The sequence below is a fragment of the Thermobia domestica genome, chromosome 7 (genome assembly GCF_964235325.1).
Source record: "Thermobia domestica chromosome 7, izTheDome1.hap1.1, whole genome shotgun sequence".
Taxonomy (NCBI): Eukaryota; Metazoa; Arthropoda; class Insecta; order Zygentoma; family Lepismatidae; genus Thermobia; species Thermobia domestica.
The window spans coordinates 99,724,545-99,746,481 of NC_137460.1; the positions used below are offsets into that span (position 1 = coordinate 99,724,545).

At 36.3% G+C, this 21,937-nt stretch overlaps 1 protein-coding gene across 1 annotated transcript in view; it reads right to left on the reverse strand.

Moving 5' to 3' along the window:
- LOC145689270 (pickpocket protein 19-like) overlaps window positions 1-21,937 on the reverse strand; it is a 176,383-nt gene that overhangs the window by 70,109 nt on the left and 84,337 nt on the right. The window contains exon 6 of the mRNA XM_081763409.1: window positions 16,752-16,854. Coding sequence (XP_081619535.1) covers window positions 16,752-16,854 — 103 coding nt within the window. The remainder of the gene's footprint in view (window positions 1-16,751; window positions 16,855-21,937) is intronic.

Consider the following 21,937-nt stretch of genomic DNA (forward strand, 5'->3'; position numbering starts at 1 on the left):
GACCACTTAACTCTTTTAAATTATATAATCTATTTTTCTGTGATAGGCTAGAATCTTCATTATTCGATTTAAAAAGTACCAAAAAAGCTTTCTACTTCTGTTTCTTTCTCAAGACTGGAGGCATTGTAGAACACGTTACATATGCTTTCACGCCTTTCTGCGTCGAGATGTAGTGTGACTACGTCAAAACTTTAAAAAAAAAATTGTTATGACTTTTTTATTACTTTTTGCAGGGCTTAATTTTGCACCTAGAAGATTGAAATTTTGCACACACATTCAGTGCACCTCTTAATGTTTTCCACATCCTTTTCAGATTTCTGCGATAAAACGGGGTGGTCCAGAGGGGCAAAAAGGTAAAAAAGTAATTTAACAAAGATCCCTTTTTTCGTGATTTTCCCTCCTCAGATACATGATGGAGACATGTAAGTGGTACCGTTTGAAAGAATGTTCTGTTCTAAAAAGAATGATGTACGAAACATGATCCTATTATAAATAGAGATGTCTCAGGGAATTTTTACCTGAGATCTTTTCTTGTACTAAAATCTGGAGTATTATAGAGATATATAGACTGGAGGCATTGTAGAACACCTTACATACGTTTTCACGCCTTTCTGCGTCGAGATGTAGTGTGATTACGTCAAAACTTAAAAAAACATTTTTTGTTATGATTATTTTATTACTTTTTGCGGGCTTACTTTTCTACCTAGAAGATTGAAATTTTGCACACACATTTACTACACCCTTTAGTATTTTTCAGATTTGTTTTAGATCTCTGCGTTAAAACAGGGGGTAGAGAGGGGCAAAAAAGTACAAAGAAGAAATACTTTTTAAACAAATAATCCATTTTTTCATGATTTTCCAACCTCAGGTACAAGATGGAGACATGTGAGTGGTACCGTTTAAAAGTCTGTTTTATTTTGAAGGGAATGATGTACGTACAATGATCCTAGGATAAATAGGGATGTCTCAGGAAAATTTTATATTACATCTGGGGCATTGTGGGAATGTTCTTAGCTCATTGGTAAACATTTTCCCGCACTTAAGTTTCAAGATAGAAGCTTTTTTATATATACACATTTAGTACACCCCTTTCTTATTTTTCAGTTGATTTTGAGATCTGTGTGTTAACATAGTGGGTTCAGAGGGGATAAAAGTTTGAAAAAAATAAGAAAAATTCATGTTTCCCTGAAAATTTCCCGCCTTAGGGACATGATAGGAAAACGTAAATGGAACCGTTTGAAAGGTTGTTCTATTCTGAAGAGAATGAGGTACTAACCATGATTCTAGGATAAATAGGGATGATGCTGTAGCTGATTGACTGAAATTCAATAATTTACCTTTATAGAGCCATAATCTAAACTGGTTAATATATATAGTTTAATTTGGAAATGGAAAGTTTTTGCATATATTACTGGTTCATAGAAAAAGTTGTACCATATAATATTTGTCGTTGCGTAAGTGGGTATTGGTTATTTGTCTTCCCGTGGAGTTAAGACAGCTGCAGGAATTACGTTTTAATTGCAATTCAAAGAAATTAATATTACAATTGTGTCGTAGCATATGCTTGTAGTATTTACTGTCTTTCATTTTCTAAAAGTAATGACACATTTAATGGCAAGTGTGGAACTAAAAATGTAAGTTGTTTATTAATCCCCAGTTTCAATATAACTTCTACAAAACAAGCCTCATTATTCCTTAGTATGATTAATATTATACTTTCTATTTATTTGTTTTGCAAATATGTTATTAGGTAATCTGATCACACAATTTTCCAGACAGAATTTAATGATGTTCATGAGCAAGGAATGAAGGTTTAGTACCTAATGCGCGTTGCTCTTGTGAATTTACTTTATTAAATATGAAACACGATATACGGTATTTTGACTGATAAAGATAGTATCCTATTAGTTATACAACCTTTCGCCAGACAAATTGTTAGAAACAACCAGGAAAACTAACACTGATATACAAATATTCAGATCATATCTTGCCCCCCCCACTTTTAACATCCAATCGCCGCCACTGCTTACTTACCTCAACTAATATGTTTTAGTTGTCGACTTTCTTCTGTGTTTGGTTTCTGGAACATCTCTTGTAAGTGTCCAACAGTAATCAGCTAGCATTTTTGAACTTCACTGTCAATGGTACCTCTTGTCCATGGAGGAAATGTCCTGATGAAAATGTTCCCCATACTCATCACTAACAGCACCAAGCTTTTCAGGAATGAAATGCAGGTGGGAGTCTAGAAAGTGAACTTTAAGGGACATGTTGCAACCCATTTCATTGAATGATTGCCGGAAATCACTCACAATTTCACGGTAATTTGGGGCTTTCTTGTTTCCTAAAAAAATTCTCTGTTAAACATTTAAATGGATACCAAGCTGCTTTCTCAACCAGAGTTAAGAGATCCTCAAATTTTTGGTCACGAATCAATCATCTTATTTGGAGGTCTACAAAAATCCCTGGCGTCACTAACTCGAGGAATTTTTTCCTTGATGTAACAAGATCTTGCATTACTTTTGTCCATTGCCCTAACAAAGTTTTTGAAGAGCCCCAACTTTATGTGAAGAGGAGGTAGAATTATCTAATCAGGGCTCACCAGTGAGGAATAAACAGCATTTTTCTGTCCAGGAGTTAATACCTGCGTTGGCCATTCCTTCTTGATGTAATGTTCCGCTTTGTTCCTGCTGTCCCATTCGCAGAGGAAACAACAATATTTCGTATAACCAAGCTGCAAACCCATTAACAAAGAAATGACTTGTAAATCACAGCAAACGGTCCACTTGTATTTCTCATACTGAATTTTTTCTAACACTATTTCGATGTTTTCATAGGTTTCCTTCATATTAGTTGCATAAGCCAAAGGCACTGAAGGAAATTTGTTGCTATTGTGCAAAAGGACAGCCTTAAAACTAGTTTTCGAAGAGTCAATAAGCAATCTCCACTCTGTACTTATATGTGCATGTCCAAGTGTATCCATCACAGCACAGACATTATTACAATACACTAAATCATTTTCTTGAGAATAATAATTTTGAAACTCTGTATGAAGGTTTCGAAAAATACACACTTTAGTGTCACGATGGAGCAGATTCCAGCCTTAAGTTTAGAATCAAGAAGTTCTGTCTGTGTCTTGGAGAGTTTTAAATCCCGTACGAGGTCATTTAGTTCACCCGGAGTTATCAGATGGGAATCCAATGTAGATGTGCTTCCTACATAAGTAGGATCATCATCTTCATTTGGAACTTCAATAGTTGCCTCAAGTACGTAATCCTCATTTACCGTAAGATGAGGAGGAGGTACTGGTACAGGTAATTCTGCACTGTGTGGAACTGGCCTAATTGCTGATGCAAATTAGGGTACTGTACTGTGTGGTTAGATTTACTGCTTATTTCTTTTATCTGTGTCATACAAAAGTAGCAGTCTGAAGAATGATCTTTTGGTTCCCTCCAGATCATCGGTACTGCGAAGTTCATGTTTCGTCCACCATTTGCCCACCCAGTCAGACGTTTCACGCAAGTACAACAAATGTAGTGAGGAACCCAGTTCTTATCCTGGTCTCCTACACAGCAACCAAAATGTAACTGATAACACTTCCTCACAAGTGGAGTAAAACATCGACGTTGTAATTTAAATATCAGCTCCCCACATACATAACAGAAATTGTCCGGTTTATTTACACACTTCCTCGACTCCTTGTATCCTGTAAGGTATCACACACACACACACACACACACACACACACACACAGGAATCTACACTCCATCAAATTCCCACAAAATCCCTCTAGACATTCCCTCATACAAAAATGGTGACATGGTGTACACATCATTGAAAATGTTTTATTGGAAGTCCAATGAGGTATAAACCGTGGTATATTGTAATTTTCGTGGAAATTATATGTGTTGAAGACCGACCTGACCCCACCCGTGACCCAAATTGACTGACCCGACCCGACAACCCGACCCGAGCTGACCCGATTGGCCCGACCCAAAGTGACCCGAGTGGACCAACCCGAGGTGACCTAACCCGACAACCGACCCGAGTGACTTGACCTTACAATCTAACCAGTTTGAGAGAGCTAGAACCTTACAAAACTGCCACCAGAAAAAAAATGCTGACCAATTCTTATGAATAAACCATTGTTTCGGCTTTTTTTATTTGTAGTATAATTATCCTCCTCCTCAGTGTTCTGCCATTAATGACAGGCCAGTTTCCGTGAACTAGGTAAGAAGCTTCCATTTTTGCGATTTCCCGCTAATATCTGCCTCGCAACCCAACATAAAGTACCACCCTCCTTATTACAATCTATCAATTCCAACCTTCTTACACACTCTCGCTCTCCTGATCTCACCCCCTTTACTACATCTCTCAGAATGCAATCCCTTAGCAAGATCGAAACTTGTGATCCGTCCATTTTTCGCTTCCTTATATCGTCTAATATTGCTCTCGTCTCTTGCATTTTTTCAGCATTTCCTAATTCGTTTTCCTCTCTACCCTGCTAACCTTCTTTATTTTACTCCACATCCAAATTTCCAAGGTTAAAATTTAGGCAATCAAGTTCGAAAGTCAAAATAAAATTTGACTGAGTTCTGAAGACAAGTTCTGAAGACTAAAAGAATAAATGTTCTGAAGACATTATTTTCTAGTAAGGAATGTATATAGAACTTCTTTTAATATTTTTTGCTGTGTAACAAACAACAATTTCATCACGTTAACATTCCAATTTTTCTATTTAAAAACAGCGTTGCTGTCTGATAGAATCATAAGGAACTAATTGCACTGAAATATCATTCTGTAGGGAATTAGCTTTTATTTTTTCTTGATTAATTTATCTAGAAGATATTTGCAACGTTATATAAAATTAGCAAGTATTTTATTGCGGAGAAAGTCAAATCACTACCCCAGCAATAATAATAATAATAATAATAATAATAATAATAATAATAATAATAATAATAATAATCTGAAGGTGACCAAGAAAGTTACGTCTCTTTGTGGAAGTCTGTGTTCAATTGGCCCTCACACCGTGAGTTGAATGCGAATGGATATAAGGTGAAGGTCAGTTGTTGGACGAGACGAGACGAGACAGAATTTTCATGAAGGGGTACGAGATGAGACAGAGCTCTTTCAATAGAAACATATGCACTTTTCCAGACGAGACTACCTTCACGACACATTTTCGAAACGAGAATGCCCCAAACCAGGTCTCGTGAGCAACACTAGTAAGTATATCCAACATACTAATTGGTTGTGGCTGTTCAGATACACCGTGAACGTGCGTAAGGACTGAGTGAACATGGAGCCTTCACAGAGCGTCATAAGGGCTTGTTTGCTGTACGAGTTCAAATTGCTGCTCCGCGGGGCGGAAGATATGACAGGCCTTTGGTGAGGGTGTCGTGACTACGCGGAGAGTGTAGTGGTATGACGGTTTAAGGACGGTGACAAAACACTCGAAGACGCACCACGTGCCGGAAGACAAACAGATGTTCAAAATAAAGATCTTCAGGCAGCAATTGAGGCGAAGACAGACATGTGAGGAACTGGTACTACATTTCAGTGTAGGTGGAGAAACCATTCGGCACCACCACCATCAACTTGGGAAGCACTGCAAGTTGGGTTGATAGGTCCTACATGATTTGACTTGGAGCCAGAAAGCAACGCGAGCAGACACCTGTGTTTCTTTGGTGTCTCGTCTGAGGAAGGAGCAATTTCTGGACAGGGTGTTGACATGTGATGGGAAGTGGGTCCTGTACGAAGCTCCACGGCGCCGTCATTGTTGGTTAGCATCCCATGAACCGGTTCAAAAACAGCCCAAGCCAGCACTACGCCAGAATAAGGTTCTCCTGTGCATTTTGTGGACTGCTCGAGGCATCGTCCATCGGGAACTACTACCAGCTGGTCAGATCATCAATGCAACTGTGTACTGTCACTGTGCACTGTCTGGATCCAGCAGTTCTGAATAGCAAAGGGGTCCTCTTGTTACAAGGCAACGCTGAGCCCCACGTGGCTAAAATGACCCAGTACATCATTCTACGCCTTGGATGGAAAACACTATTGGATCCGCCATACTCCACAGACATTGTACCGTCCGATTATCACCTGTTCCATTCCTTGGACAATCACCTTAGAGAACGCCAATTCAAATCGCTAGTAGAGGTTAAATATGCACTTGATACCTTCTGCACTTGATACCTTCGTCCCACCAAGTTCGACTGCGATGGAATCCATGGCCTTCCAGAACGTTTTCAGAAGGCCGTCGAGGCTGACGGAGACGATTTTTGATATTCCAGGTACGTCTTAGGTTACATACCAATGTTCGAAGGTGTTGGTGAAAAGGCGGCGGAACTTTCTTGGGCACTCTTAAAGCTATAATAATAATAATAATAATAATAATAATAATAATAATAATAATAATAATAATAATAATAATAATAATAATAATAATAATAATAATGTGTCCTGCCCAAAGGCAGATGTTTGACCCGAAGGTCCATGGGTATTGATTCCAGCTCGTACCAAGTAAGTTTTCTGGTGGACAAACACCATGTGCATGGGTTTTCTCGGTGTTCTCCCATTTCCTCCCACTTTCTGCATTCAACCACTTCAATTATTTCTCATCATCACTGTCTCTCTTAGCGTTGGTGCATAACGTGGGACGTTAACTAGATATTTCCTTTCAATTTCACTTAATGTGACATTTAACTTGACATAGAAACGGAGATAGGAAAAAAGTCAGTATTAATATTAATTACAATTACAATGCCAATTAGTTAATATAGGGTAAAATTAAAATTTTATTACTATTTCACCTTCAATTAGTCACATTTATCATTCATTCACCAACTTCGAATTGAATTCTACAACAAAGCTCTTTATAGTATTCCGTATAGAAAATAAGTGAAGAATGTGACGATCCGACCCGAGTGACCCGACCCGACAACCCGACCGGTAACCCGACCCGTTTGAGAGCACTATGAGAGGGGTACAATTTACAGTACAATTTATTTTGTATGGTTTAGCATACTTTAAGTCTACCATACTTTTTGAAAACAGAAAAAACGGGACATCTTACAATTTAGTAGTAAATATTGCATTTTGTATTAATTTTATCTTTCGAATTTTACTACAGTATCGCACTAGTTATACAACTTAAAATAATGTATTAATATAGTCCATACTTAATCAACAGTGCTAAAAATTATTATAGAAGCTAGAAGCTGTTATACAATATAAACGCAATCAGTGAACATACAATATTTAGGCAAAAATTATATTTTCAATATTATTACGCATACCACCTTTACATGCTCTACATGTCTATAAAGAAAAATATCCAGATTTATGAAGTTGTTTCAAAATTTCAATAGGCTGATTTATTTTTGTTAACCTAAAATGCGAACTAAAAGAAAGCAATTTGCATAATTGTTTTTCTGAAGCAGAAAAAAAATGTGTTTTTGGGGCTGGTCTGCAACGTCACAAGAATTTGTTGCCACCTCAGGGTATACATTCTTACTTTCAGTGATAAGAGTGCTACTTAGGAGGATTTAAACATAGCATGTTATATCCGGGGAAGCAGGGATTGGAATAATAATAAAGATTAGAATGAAATTGTTCCTATAGTATTGTCGGAATTGAAAGCAAAAGGAATAAGTCGATTTTATTATCTTTTCAGAAATTTTGATATGTAATTAATAATAATAATAAAGAAAAAAACAGGACAAGAATTTCTGCACACCGGGACAAATTTTAAGAAATCGGGGCGTATGGTAGCCTTACATACTTATTTGCATGCGGAGTGTCAGTACGGAGCCACTATGTAGCAGAGTTGAAACAAAACCTCGTAAATAGGTTGCCAACTCAGGAAAACAAATTTACCGGCACACCCTCAAAATTCTCTGTACAAATGAGAAACTGAAGACTGTATTGATCGTTATTGTATTTACCAGCAATTGCCACTTGTTTAAAATTATCGAAACAGATGAATAATACTGGATATCAATCTTTATGTAACAATAGCTGATTCATAAAATGAAATTTACTCTACTTCAAACAAAGGAAATTGCTTTAAAAAGTCATTTTCTACTCTCAATAAATGAATAAAATTCTTTTACAATAAAATATAAGTGTTATCAAATTTGTTATGTTAAATAAATAAAAAAACTGCCATACATTAAAAAAATATCGATAATATATAATACAACGGAAATTTGTGTTTGTAAAGGCACTGTTGAAAAATTTCGATGTTCAATGTTATATTCTGGATTGCAGATTCCAAAATACCGGTCAGTAGGGGTCTAATAAGAAGTTTGTACCGGTCACCGGCCTTAATCAAAATCACAGCAAATACCGGCCAGTTAGCAATTCTACTCGTAAATCAGAATGCTGAATGCACCAAAATACTTAACCATGCATTCTATAGTTTCTGCAAAATGAGTTTAATGAAGATGATCAAATAAAACAAAATACTGTGTTATAATTTTCCCTTTAACAGTCTACTTTGTGAATTTGTTATTTCTTCCACTTATCAATTTCCTGTACGAGATGAGAATAACGGTTTCTCCGCAAGATGGAAAGAAAAAAATAAATTTTTCTCATAAGGATTCAGTTCACGTAAGAAATAATGAATAAGTTTATAATAAAAGCCGAGTTTAATAAACTAACTCAGCAATAATGATTGTAAGTATAAATATAAATATAAAAAAAAACAAAAAAAAAACATTTAATTCCATCATCGTTAGGATAAGATCAATATAGTGAATCACACGATAGTGTGAACATACCAAACCACACAATAGTGTGAACAAAGTCCTGTTAGAAAAATACTCCATAAATGTGACACATTTTTTTAAATGCTTCTACCATTTATACAGTCCCCCACATTGTTTTCGTTCTGGCGGCGCCCCTAATAGAGTACAAACGAAAATTTCGCCTGCACATTTCTGTGGAAATGATGTACAAGCGATTGATATAATTTGTGATTGAATTGGATATGGTGGGGGCTACCATTTAGACAGCCCCACTTTGTTTTCCTTCTGGCGGCGCCATTATTTGTGTACAAACGAAAATTACGCATGTATATTTCTGTACAAACGATGTACAAACGATTACGAAAATTTGTGATTGAATTGGACATGATGGAGGGGCTACCATTTAGACAGACCACACATTAATTTCTTTCTGCCGTCGCCTCTAATTGTGTACAAAAGAAAATTTCGCCTGCACATTTCTGTACAAACTACGTACAAACGATTGCGACAATTTGTGATTGAATTGGACATGGTCGGGGGCTACCACTTAGACAGCCCCCACTTTGCTTGTTCTGGCGGCGCCTTTAATTGTGTACAAACAAACATTTCGCCTGCACATTTCTATACAAACGAAGTACAAACGATTGCGACAATTTGTGATTCAATTGGACATGTTGGTGGGAAGCTACCACTTAGAGAGCCCCCAGTTTGTTTTCGTTCTGGCGGCGCCCCTAATTGTGTACAAACGAAAATTTTGCCTGAACATTTCTGTAAAACCGACGTACAAACGATTGCGACAATTTGTGATTGAATTGGACATGGTCGGGGGCTACCACTTACAAGGAACCCTAGGTATCTATCAGAGCCCGATTTTTAAGAAACTTTGTATATAATTAGAGTACCTCGGGAAACACACACAGCCAAAATTGTAGCTGCAGAGTCCAAGACGTTGGAACACTAGGGCTCGAGAAAGATCAAATGTGGAACGTCAGTACATTAAGGACATGGTGAGAAAATGCAAGTGTTTCTTTAAAACTCGTCATTGTAACCACACGAAATGAGCATACATGGATACGAGATGGTAGATATGATCTGTTAAAAGTGATGAAAAAAATATCCGCCATCTTGAAAGAGACCATGTTGAAACTGGTGCGATTGGTATAAATGAGAAGAGGGTCATGCGATGCATCAAGTTGAACATAAATATACACAAAAAACAGTTGGTGAAATTTGTTGTAGGATTACGTTATTTCTGTGCTTCTGGCAGAGTGGTTTAGGTACAAGATGAGCAAAGTGTATCTCATGACACTCGAGCAGATGCAGGTTATGGTGCGCTATGAGTGGGATCAGTGCAACTAGAAAAACAGAGCGAAATATAATTTTAGCAGTACATGATTTGTGTCAGAGTCAACATATAATTGGTGTGGATGTGCTGATACAACGGGTTCTTCATAATAATGCCATGGTTAGCATTAATTTGTAACTGTTTATTATATTTCCATTAATTCGAACAGAAATCAGAACGCCTACCAGTTCACTCATAGCGCTCCATACCCACCATCTGTTCGAGTGTCATGAGATACCTTTGCTCATTTTGTACATAAACCACTCTACCAGAAGCACAGAAATAATGTAATCCCACAACAGACTTCACCAACGGGTTTTTGCGTCTATTTACGTTCAAATTGATGCATCGCATGACCCTCTTCTCATTTACAGCAATGGCACCAGTTTCAACATAGCCTCTTTCAAGATGGCAGATATTCTTTTCATCATTTTTAACAGATGATATCTACCATCTCGTATCCATGTATGTTCATTTCATGTGGTTACAATGACGAGTTTTAAAGAAAACCTTGGATTTTCTCACCATGTCCTTAATGTACTGACGTTCCACATTTGATCTTTCTCGAGCCCTAGTGTTCCAACGTCTTGGACTCTGCAGCTACAATTTTGGCTGTGCGTGTTTCCCGAGGTACTCTAATTATGTACAGAGTTTCATGAAAATCGGGCTCTGATAGATACCTAGGGTTCCTTGTTAGACAGCCCCACTTAGTTTTCGTTCTGGCGGCGCCCCTAATTGTGTACAAACAAACATTTCGCCTGCTCGTTTCTGTACAAACGAAGTACAAACGATTCCGGCAATTTGTGATTCAATTGGACATGGTGGGGAGGAATTACTTAGAAAGCACCCTACTTTGTTTTTGTTCTGGCGGCGTCCCTAATTGTGTACAAACAAACATTTCGCCTGCACATTTATGTACAAACGACGTACAGACGAATTCGACTATTTGTGATTGAATTGGACATGGTCGGGGGCTACCACTTAGACAGCCACCACTTTGTTTTCGTTCTGGCGGCGCCCCTAATTGTGTACAAACAAACATTTTGCCTGCCCGTTTCTGTACAAACGAAGTACAAACGATTGCGATAATTTGTGATTGAATTGGACATGGTTGGGGGGCTACCACTTAGACAGCCCCCTTTTTTTCTGTTCTGGCGGCGCCCCTAATTGTGTACAAACGAAAATTTTGCCTGCACATTTCTGTACACACGAAGTAGAAACGATTGCGATAATTTGTGATTGAATAGAACATGTTGGTGGGGGGGCTACCAGTTAAACAGCCCCAATTTGTTTTCGTTCTGGCTGCGGCCCTAATAGTGTACAAACGAAAATTTGGCTTGCACATTTCTGTACAAACAATGTACAAACGATTGCGATACTTTGTGATTCAATTGGACATCGTGGGGGGAGCTACCACTCAGACAGCTCCCCACTTTGTTTTCGTTCTGGCGGCGCCCCTAAGTTTGTTCAAACAAACATTTCGCCTGCACATTTCTGTACAAACGATGCACAAACGAATGCGACAACTTGTGATTGAATTGGACATGGTGGGGGGCTACCACTTAGACAGCCCCCATTTTTTCTGTTCTAGCGGCGCCCCTAATAGTGTACAAACGAAAATTTGGCTTGCACATTTCTGTACAAACAATGTACAAACGATTGCGGCAATTTGTGATTCAAATGGACATGGTAGGGGCTACCATTTAGGGGAACTCCCTCGAGAGGAATCACTCTACTTATTTATTGCAAAGAGCAGAATTTAAAAATTCGCATTCGTCCAAAGTTATCGTGTGAAGTAACAGCCGTTTGTATGTACGTACTAATATTGATAAGTTCCACTACGCGATCCCCGCGCCACACCCGCACACACTAGCATTTGTACACACGAAAGTATACCTGGTAGTATCCACACGCTTACGCCGGAAACTAGAAACAAACAAACACACACACACACACACACACACACACACACAGAGAGAGAGAGAGAGAGAGAGAGAGAGAGAGAGAGAGAGAGAGAGACAGAGAATATCTTGTTGTACCTTTATACTGAATGCACCATTACTCACAAAATCAGTTAAAAAAGAAAAAGGAAAAAAAGTTGTAAATGAAACTTTCAAAGATTGGTACCACTGCTCCGTGTCACACATGAGATTGTTCCATAATGATTGATTCGTAATATGATGTATATGGGTTTCTTAATGGTAGTATAACAAAATGCCTTCAAATTGACCACTAAATAAAAAGTGAAATTTATTTCTCAAATTTTGTAAAATCGAAGTCGGTGGGCATTATGGGAACAGTCTACAATAACAATATATGCAAATAAATACTAATATACTTCACGTTTTCCAGTGGGTGCAAGAAAGCTTCGAATAGTATTTGTTGCCATAAGCATTAGGTGATGTAAATATATATATATATATATATATATATATATATATATATATATATATATATATATGTATGTATGTATGTATATATATAAACCTTTTATGCTAAGATACTCTTTGGTTATATGTTTTCCTTGTGTCCTGTGCTGTATATAAAGCGAAAATTGTCACAATTTGGGATCTAAGGGGAAATAACGGTAGTTGACATTGTTTATCGTTTGCTACATCTCCGAAACTGTTAGATGCACACCTTTAAAAATATGTGCAAATGTTCCTCCACTTTAGTTAAGTCGGGACTTTCTAAATGTGATTCGTAAGTTACGTATGGGATCAGAGTTGAGTATGTTATGTTGTTACGTTACGCTGGGATGAGTATGTTATGCTGTTTGCCAGATATCCAAAACAATTTAACCCAATAAACTTAATATATTGTTGGACTCTAATGTACAGGTAACGGAGTCTTGTGAAAAATTAGCCCCCTTCAAAAATAGAATCTTGAAAGTATGTGTAAACCTACTATTACTTACACTGTATTTCTTAAATAAAAACGTTTTTTTCTAAATGTGGTTATATAGAGGAATAGTGCAGTTGAAATATTTTCTGCCATTACTCTGATTTCAGAAACTATTACACGTAGAACTTAGAAACTTGTTTACCATGCACCCTAGTATGAGAAGTTAAGATGGATTACGAAGTGTCTCTCTCAGAAAATTCAAAAGATGGTCTTTAATAACTTTTTTTAACTACTACTAGATGTTTGGAACTGTTGGATATATAACTGATAATTTTGAATAAATTAAATAAATAATAATATAAATATCTGCAGTTGGCCTATATTTGAATTTTTCAAACTGTGAAGTTGGTTTTATTGGGTCATACGAAGCCAAGTTTGACCTATTATTTAAAAAGTTGCCGCTCTCACAAAGGAAGCTTTTACCAATGTCCTGATAAACAAAATATTGAAGTTAGAATATTTTTTGCCTCGACTCGCCTCAATTTCTGTCCAAGCAGCTTTCTTTCTTCTACGTGTCTCGTTGTTGATCCCTCGTTTAAACTCCTTTTTACGATGCTTTCCCTCTTGGAATGAGACTCCACTACTGGAGAAATATGATCATATCCTTAAAATGGGTCTGGAGTCAATTTTAAACTGCTACTTAAGCGAAGAATCTTGGATTCGAGCATCCCCACCTGTGAGATTAGGGGGTCATCGTATTCGGATCTCTTCGTTTAGTCCAGGTTCTTGTTCCGCAAGGTTACCACCTAGACCCAGATGGCACAGTTCAAGAACGAAAAAATAACAGATACAGATCTTCCAGAAATTAGCAAATGAGGTTCTCAGGCATCTTGGTACACACCAATTGCATCGCATTTTCATGAACTTCTTTTACAATCAGTTATTGTTCCAGAGGATAAAGGCACGATTCGTGCTGACGCATCCCTACATGCTGGGGCAGGGTTGAATGCAATACCCTCCCCACCATTAGGTCTTCAGATGACTAATGAGGCGTTTCGAATCTCTGTCGCCTTAAGATTAGGTGCAGATATTTGTGAGCCACATCGCTGTCCAGGTTGCGGGGATCAAGTTAACCAACGCGACCTGCATGGCCTTTCATGCATGAAGAGCATGGGTAGACACGCTATACACTCCTCAGTGAATGATATCATTTTACGAGTCCTTACCTCACCTGGAATTCCTTCCAACGTGAACCTTAAGGATGTTCTCATTGAGATGGTAAACTACTTGATGGCATGACATTAGTTCCTTCCTTGAAAGCCAAATCACTAGTATAGGACTTTACATGTTCAGATACATCTGCCCATTCAAGTCTCCCTTTAGCTGTTATGAATGCTGGGGTTGTTGCTAGTCGTAGAGAAGTTGAAAAGCAAAGGAAATATAACAACCTCCTAGATAAATTTATTTTTGCTCCAATTGCCATCGAAGACTAGTGGTGCTAGGGGATCTGTAAGCCTTGATTTTATTAGAGAAGTAGGCAGACGCATTTCTATCGTTACTGGACATATTCGTTCAACATCTTTCCTAATTCAACGCATATCTATTGTTATCCAACCTGGCAATGTGTCGCCTGTTCTTGGCACCTTACCACATGGAAAAGAACAAGATGAGGTGTTTCTTCTCTAACACAAAGGACAACACTGAACATTTATACAACTTGACTACATACTATAGAAATAAGTTGTAATATCGTTGGATGGCGTAGAAAAGCTAGATGAAGCTAGATGAAGCTAGAAAAGACAGTACACTAGATATGATGCCGTTGAGGGTGGTTCTCTACCCCTTCCTTTGGTTCGACTATCGAAATATATTTCTTGCTGATTTAATCCCCAATTTTCCCAATTATTTCATAAATTTAGTGTATTTAATGGAATGTTACAATTTTATTCAGATTATTATATTTTCTGTTATTCTGTTAGCAAGTATTGTTCCATTCCTCATTAATGCATGTTGTTATTTTATTCAAATGTTGAATAATTTTGAATTGTAATAAATAATATAAATTGAATAAATTCGTTCATTGAATCCAAGGCTGAAGATACAGTGGAATTTTACGAAAAGGGAAACAAACGGGAGAAACAGCCTTGAACTGATTTTCGTCTTTAACCAGAGCTGTAAAACAGTTATGCTTAGAAAACTGATGTTCATTTTTTCTGAGAGTATAGACAAGACAAACAATATACACAAAAATTTGGAATTTATGAATTAGGAATGCTGAAAACGGTTATAAATTTCCTTTAGTTAGGAACTGAAATTTTTAAGACAGACCGCTGAGTAATTCTCTTCTGGGGCGTACCTAGGTTTATTTGAAACGTTGAACGGACTATCATGATTTTTTATACTTTATATACAATACGGAATGTCATATAGCAAGACAAGTTGGATAGTTATAGATACCAGGAGAACGCTTGAGGTAACTTTAGGATAATTCTGATTCACGGTCACAAATCTTGCAGAACAGTTTGCATGAAAGGGAGCATATTCTCCGGTTTCGAATGTAAGAAAGTAATTTTGCAACATAACGTACACAAAAGAATATTTATTTCAAGCTGTCGTTGATTGATTAAAAATTGGAACAATGACGTGTATGGATTTCTTTAAACAATTTTTGTTGGAGACGAGAAAGCGGTTTGATTTGGACTTAACCGCGAAAAGTTCTTTGCGAGATATTTATTGAGTTTATTCAGCGTAGCTTCTGCAAAGTAGAAATCCATTGAAAAATATTTTAAGTTAGAAAGATGTGTTATTACGTATAAGAAGTGTATAAAAGTTTCAAATGTTTCCAATAAATATTATTTTTACCGTATAAGGGACGTGCATTACACTTGTTAACAATAAAAGAAAATGACATATGTCATGCAGAAATCGGTGAAATTTTCTTGTGAAAAACTAGGGTTGGTCTCATCTTTGATTAATATAAATGTTTAACACACATTGCATTTTGAAGAAGAAGGGAAGACTAGCATATAACCTTCCATCATGTGAACTGAGTACATAATGAAGTACAGATTGAGAGAAACTTCATGGTAATTGCAGGCGCATCGCGAGCTGCCTTTAAACATCGCCAGAAGTCTGTGGTGCTGCCACCTCATTATATACACTCACATCAATCTATACACCACATACGTGAGATGTAGTTCGTCTGCTTAGACACGATTCTTTATATCGAAATAACTTCGCGTCACATTCAAAAGGGTATGAATTAAATATGTAAAATAAATGTCGTACACTAATCTTGTTTATTCGAAGCTTTCAACAATAATTTCGACATTCACAGCCATAATGTATTAGAATATTAATGTATTATAAGACTGTAACATGAATTACTTCGTCGAATTAATATAGCTGTTAGTGTCATATTCCTTTCAGAGTCAAACAGATTTGTTCAGAGAGGAAACGCCATGTATGATGTAATACATTTAATCCCATTTATGATTGATTTATTTACATATTTTATGACTGTTTTAGCAACTTATAGATAATGACAAATGGATATGACACATTTCTACATAATAGAATTAAAGTGTGATACAAATTAACGCATCATGAAATTGTGTGTAAGATTTATCTGACAGGATGACCATTTCTATTCTGAAAAAAAAAATAGTATTTAGTAGTAATATAAAGGTTAAAGATAAAGTATTGAAATTTCTAATAGTGCTGTAATTCTAGATAAAATAATAGTCTTGATTATAACATATTGCAAAAAAGGAGGTCAATCTTCTAAAATGAAATATAGATGTATAAATTACCTGGGTCTTAAGTGGTATAAATAAAAGAGCTTTGTACTTTATTTTGTCAAGACTTCTCACCGATGTATTAGCTATTACTTCTTCTCCATATGCATATCCTCTCCTGGAACACAAAATAATATTATGCATATAGGCGTATTTATATGGTATTGTCGAGTACGAGTCAAATATTTAAATTAACATTCGATAAATAGAATATTCCATGAATCTGTAGAATAATTTCTTGTTCTAGTTTCAACGTTGCGCATCAATAAAGAATGTGAACGGAAAGCATTAAGTTTAATTTGTCTTCGGAATGCCCAAGATACAGATATTGTACAAGATATTGAGATTATATGTTCCGCAAAAGTAAGCTTACTGTCAACGATAACACAAAGACAATTTCCATTTACAGGTGAACCCGAAAATAGCTACAATATTGAACAAAACTGGAACCTTACTTCCATACGGCAAAATAATTGTTTTATCGTACAGTTCGAGACATGTATTGCATGTATTGCATGTATTGCAGTGCTTTGGAGTTACATAATTACCACTTTCTGTAAAGAAAAATCACCTACCATGTAAACGGAATTTAAAAAAAAAGATCCCTTTTGCTCTTCATAATTAGATTTCAAAAGGAGGTAGTAGTAGCTGTATATTTATTTTCAGTACTGTTGTTTAACAAGAAGATAAAATTATTAAATTGGGAGCAAAAAATTTAACTATGTACTTTCGTTCACGCAAAAGACTGTAACAAGAAAATTTCGGGAACAGGTCAAAACTCCCAGAGCCGAAGCTCCCACAGTCAAGAAATATCAAAACGCCTACACAAATAGTCACAACCCCCACACAAATGGACAAATCTCCCAAATACACTAACGGTCATAACCCCCACAGCCGAAACTCTCACACTCAAGAAATGTCAAAACGCCCACACAATCGGTCATAACTCCCACACAAACGGACAAATCTCCCAAATGCACGAACAGTCATAACTCCCACAGCCAAAACCCCCACACTGGTAATCGGTCATAACCTCCAACGGTCATACCTCCCACACAAATGGACAAAACTCCCACCCATAGCAACGGTCACAATCCCCACGTCAATGGACAAAACTACCACATGCAGAAATTGTCACCAGTGCCACACAAATGGACAAAAACCCCACACAATCGGACAAATCTCCCACACTCTGAAATGATCCTGGTTGCATGTCTTGCCCTTGTACTTTTTAATAACCTTTTTTTATTCCACTTAAACTGATGTTGCAACTATTCTTCTTCCACTGTATTCTAATGACAGAAACACTAAAGTGGGTGTCACAAAGAGCCGCAACAAAGACGTGCAATCACGATCATTTCAGAGTGTGGGGGATTTGTCCGATTGTGTCGGTTTTTTCTCTATGTGTGTGACAGTTGTGACAATTTCTGCATGTGGGAGTTTTGACCATTTGTGTGGGAGAGTTGTTCATTTATCTGGGGATTATGACCGTTGCTATGTTTGGCTGTTTTGTCCATTTGTGTGGGAGTTATGACCGATCGTGTGGGCGTTTTGACATTTCTTGAATGTGGGAGTTTTGACTGTGGGGGTTTTGACCGTTCGTGCGTTTGGTAGATTTGTCCATTTGTGTTGGAGTTATGACCGATCGTGTGGGCGTTTTGACATTTCTTGAGTGTGGGGTTTTTCGATGTTTGGGTTTTGACCTAGACCCAAAATTTCGTATGAAACATATGATCCTATTAAGTTCTGAACCTTTGAAATTAGTTTCGAATAGACATTTCGAATAGGAATGCAGTATAAGAACTAAAACAGTAATGGATAAGGAGTAATGGCTTTTATATGGATTTAACGTCCGAGGAACAGAATTTATTCTTGTTACGTTATATGCAACTAATACACATAGGTGCACTACTGCAAGTTTGAACATTGAATTCGTATAGTTTGAAAGTCATAGTTTCTGACTCGAAAATGATACGTACTGTTAGTTTTATTTTGCCATTAGACTATTTGCCGATTATTATAAGGGACCATTTGTTACTTTCATAGGAGGACTGTTTCAAAAATTGTTTGTGTTGTATTTTCTTTGAATTCCCCTGTTAATTTCATGCACAAGAATATCTATGTTTAGATACAAATAGTATTCTGCTGCATGCTGTATTTATAAAATTTTATGACGAAAAAGAAGTAAATAAAATCTGAGAAGATTCCTTTATGTGATCTAAGATCGTGCTTCGGGGAGTTAAGTTTCAAGACTCAAAACTTTCCTTTATACAGTTTTGGCAGTTAAAGAAAGTTAGCCCATATTGAAGTATAGTGCGTCTAATTTAGTTATTTTATACTATTCTTTAATAATTTGTTCTACTATTGAAACCTTCAAACGTTTTAAAAATACAAAGAAAACGGAGCTGTTATCGATACAACATGATTTAGCGTATACTCCTACATAGTTTATTTTTTGGCACATTCTTGTACCTCATGGAACAAAGGAGCCAATTGTGTTTTTAAAAACTCCTGCACAACGGTTTTCAACTGTTGAGTTCATGGGAGTGTTTGCTTTGCATAGCCTCTTTGAATGCTCTCAAAGTATGAAAATAGTGTTGAGAACTGGAGAACAGGAATGGTGTGCGAGACACTCAAATTTAATATTCTGGATAGTGAAAATCATTCAATTGACAGAATGAGGTTTGAAAAATATTTTTGGAGAGTGAAAGAGCTCTATATGCCATAAGTATGGAATTTCTTATTGTTCTCTAATGTAAAACAGGAAGCTTCAATCTAATGGATAATTAGTTATTCTTTAGACGTGTATTTAGAATATCTTGATGGACTCGACTTGATTTTTCAATAGATTTCTAAGTCTCACTTTAGTATACTATGTCAAATTAATCAGCTCCATTACATTAGAACGCCACCTTCATAAAATTCATTGTTTTATATCTCATCGTTTTGCACCCATTTTGCACCGTTTTGCACCTCGATTTAAAAATTTGCTATCATCACCATTACTGAGAAATAGAAAATTCAAAATGGTGTTCCAAGTTAATGGTATTTCAGCTACTAACTCATTTCCAAGATTTAACAATACCATCGCCATCTAGTACTTTTGCACCGTTTTTTACCCTCTTTCAAAAAATTTGTACCATCACCCTAACCGAGAAAATAACATTTCAAAATTCAAAATTCGAAATTTGCCACAAAAGCAGAATTCAAGTTTCAACCTGCCATAAGATAGAGTAAGTTTTGCACCTTCCGAAAATACCAATGTTTCGTTTTGTACTCCCACAGTTACCCAGAAATTTAAGATTCAAAATCCCGAATTACCATTAACTTGGAACGCCACTATTTTATACTGAAGAATTAAGAACACCAGCGTCTTCTACGAGTTTTATACCCTCAGAAAATGTCAATATTTTATTTTGTACCCTCACCGTTAATGAGAAATTCCGAATTCAAAAAGCCGAATTACCATTAACTTGGAACGCCACTATTTTGTACTGAAGAATTAAGAACACCAGCGTTTTCTACGAGTTTTGCACCCTCAGAAAATGTCGATATTTAATTTTGTAAACTCGTCGTTAATGAGAAATTCCTAATTCAAAATGCCGAATTACCATTAACTTGGAACGCTACTATTTTGTACTGAAGAATTGAGAACACCAGCGTTTTCTACGAGTTTTGCACTCTGAGAAAATGTCGATATTTAATTTTGTACCCTCGTCGTTAATGAGAAATTCCTAATTCAAAACGCCGAATTACCATTAACTTGAACGCTACTATTTTGTCCTGAAGAATTAAGAACACCAGCGTCTTCTACGAGTTTTATACCCTCAGAAAATGTCAATATTTAATTTTGTACCCTCACCGTTAATGAGAAATTCCGAATTCAAAAAGCTGAATTACCATTAACTTGGAACGCCACTATTTTGTACTGAAGAATTAAGAACACCAGCGTCTTCTACGAGTTTTATATCCTCAGAAAATGTCGATATTTTATTTTGTACCCTCACCGTTAATGAGAAATTCCGAATTCAAAAAGCCGAATTACCTTTAACTTGGAACGCCACTATTTTGTACTGAAGAATTAAGAACACCAGCGTCTTCTACGAGTTTTATATCCTCAGAAAATGTCGATATTTTATTTTGTACCCTCACCGTTAATGAGAAATTCCGAATTCAAAAAGCCGAATTACCTTTAACTTGGAACGCCACTATTTTGTACTGAAGAATTAAGAACACCAGCGTCTTCTACGAGTTTTATATCCTCAGAAAATGTCGATATTTTATTTTGTACCCTCACAGTTAATTAGAACGAACAAGGCTGTTAAGGACAAACAAATATTTACGGTAAATGGAACAATGCTTGGCTTTGAACAAAAGTATACTTGTTTTTATTTTTCGGTTATAAAAAATAGCTTTTAGAAGCAAATTTATTACATAATTGTCACCCTAACCTGTCTTCGATGTGTATTAAGGGCGCTAAGAGCTTTGAGTGTAATTTTGATTTTGTCAGTGTTGTGATAGGCTATGGTTTCCATACAGCCATGCAATAAACAGGGGTTATTGTCTCAATAGAATATTAACACAAAGTGATGAGTTATTTTAAGATGCAAACCTTCCCAAAGGGTATGCATATTTCCAAAGCAAGAGTTCAAGATATGCGTTTTGTGTCTGAAAGTGAAGCAAAATGAAGACGTAGTATTGCACTTATGCATACTTTTTACTCAGGTTTAACACATTAGCTCCCTTTTCAATAATTTTTATTTTTAGCATCATTTCCATTTTTTAATTCTCCAGCAATTTTCTCCTCGCCTTTCTTACCTTATTTTACAAAGGAAGTGGGAACACGGATAAACAGTTTTCAGTCTTGAATAGACGCTAAAATTCCTTCTTTTATATCTGCCACAAATCAAGAGCTATTGAATGTTGTTTAAATGTTATCCAAAATAAAGTTGTATGTTATTTTATTTACTATTGCTGAGTATGGAATGTTAATGTAATGTATTTGTACAAAAATAATAATATATTATCAGCATTTTGATTATGTTTTCTATATGGTTTCATTACTTTATCCCTCCCTTTTCTGACTATAAATTTCCACATTAATGTAACTATTTACTACTAATATAGAAATAATGTACATCGTCAGTATACTTAGTCACATTTTAACAGATTATATTCAAGTATCATATTATTAAATATTT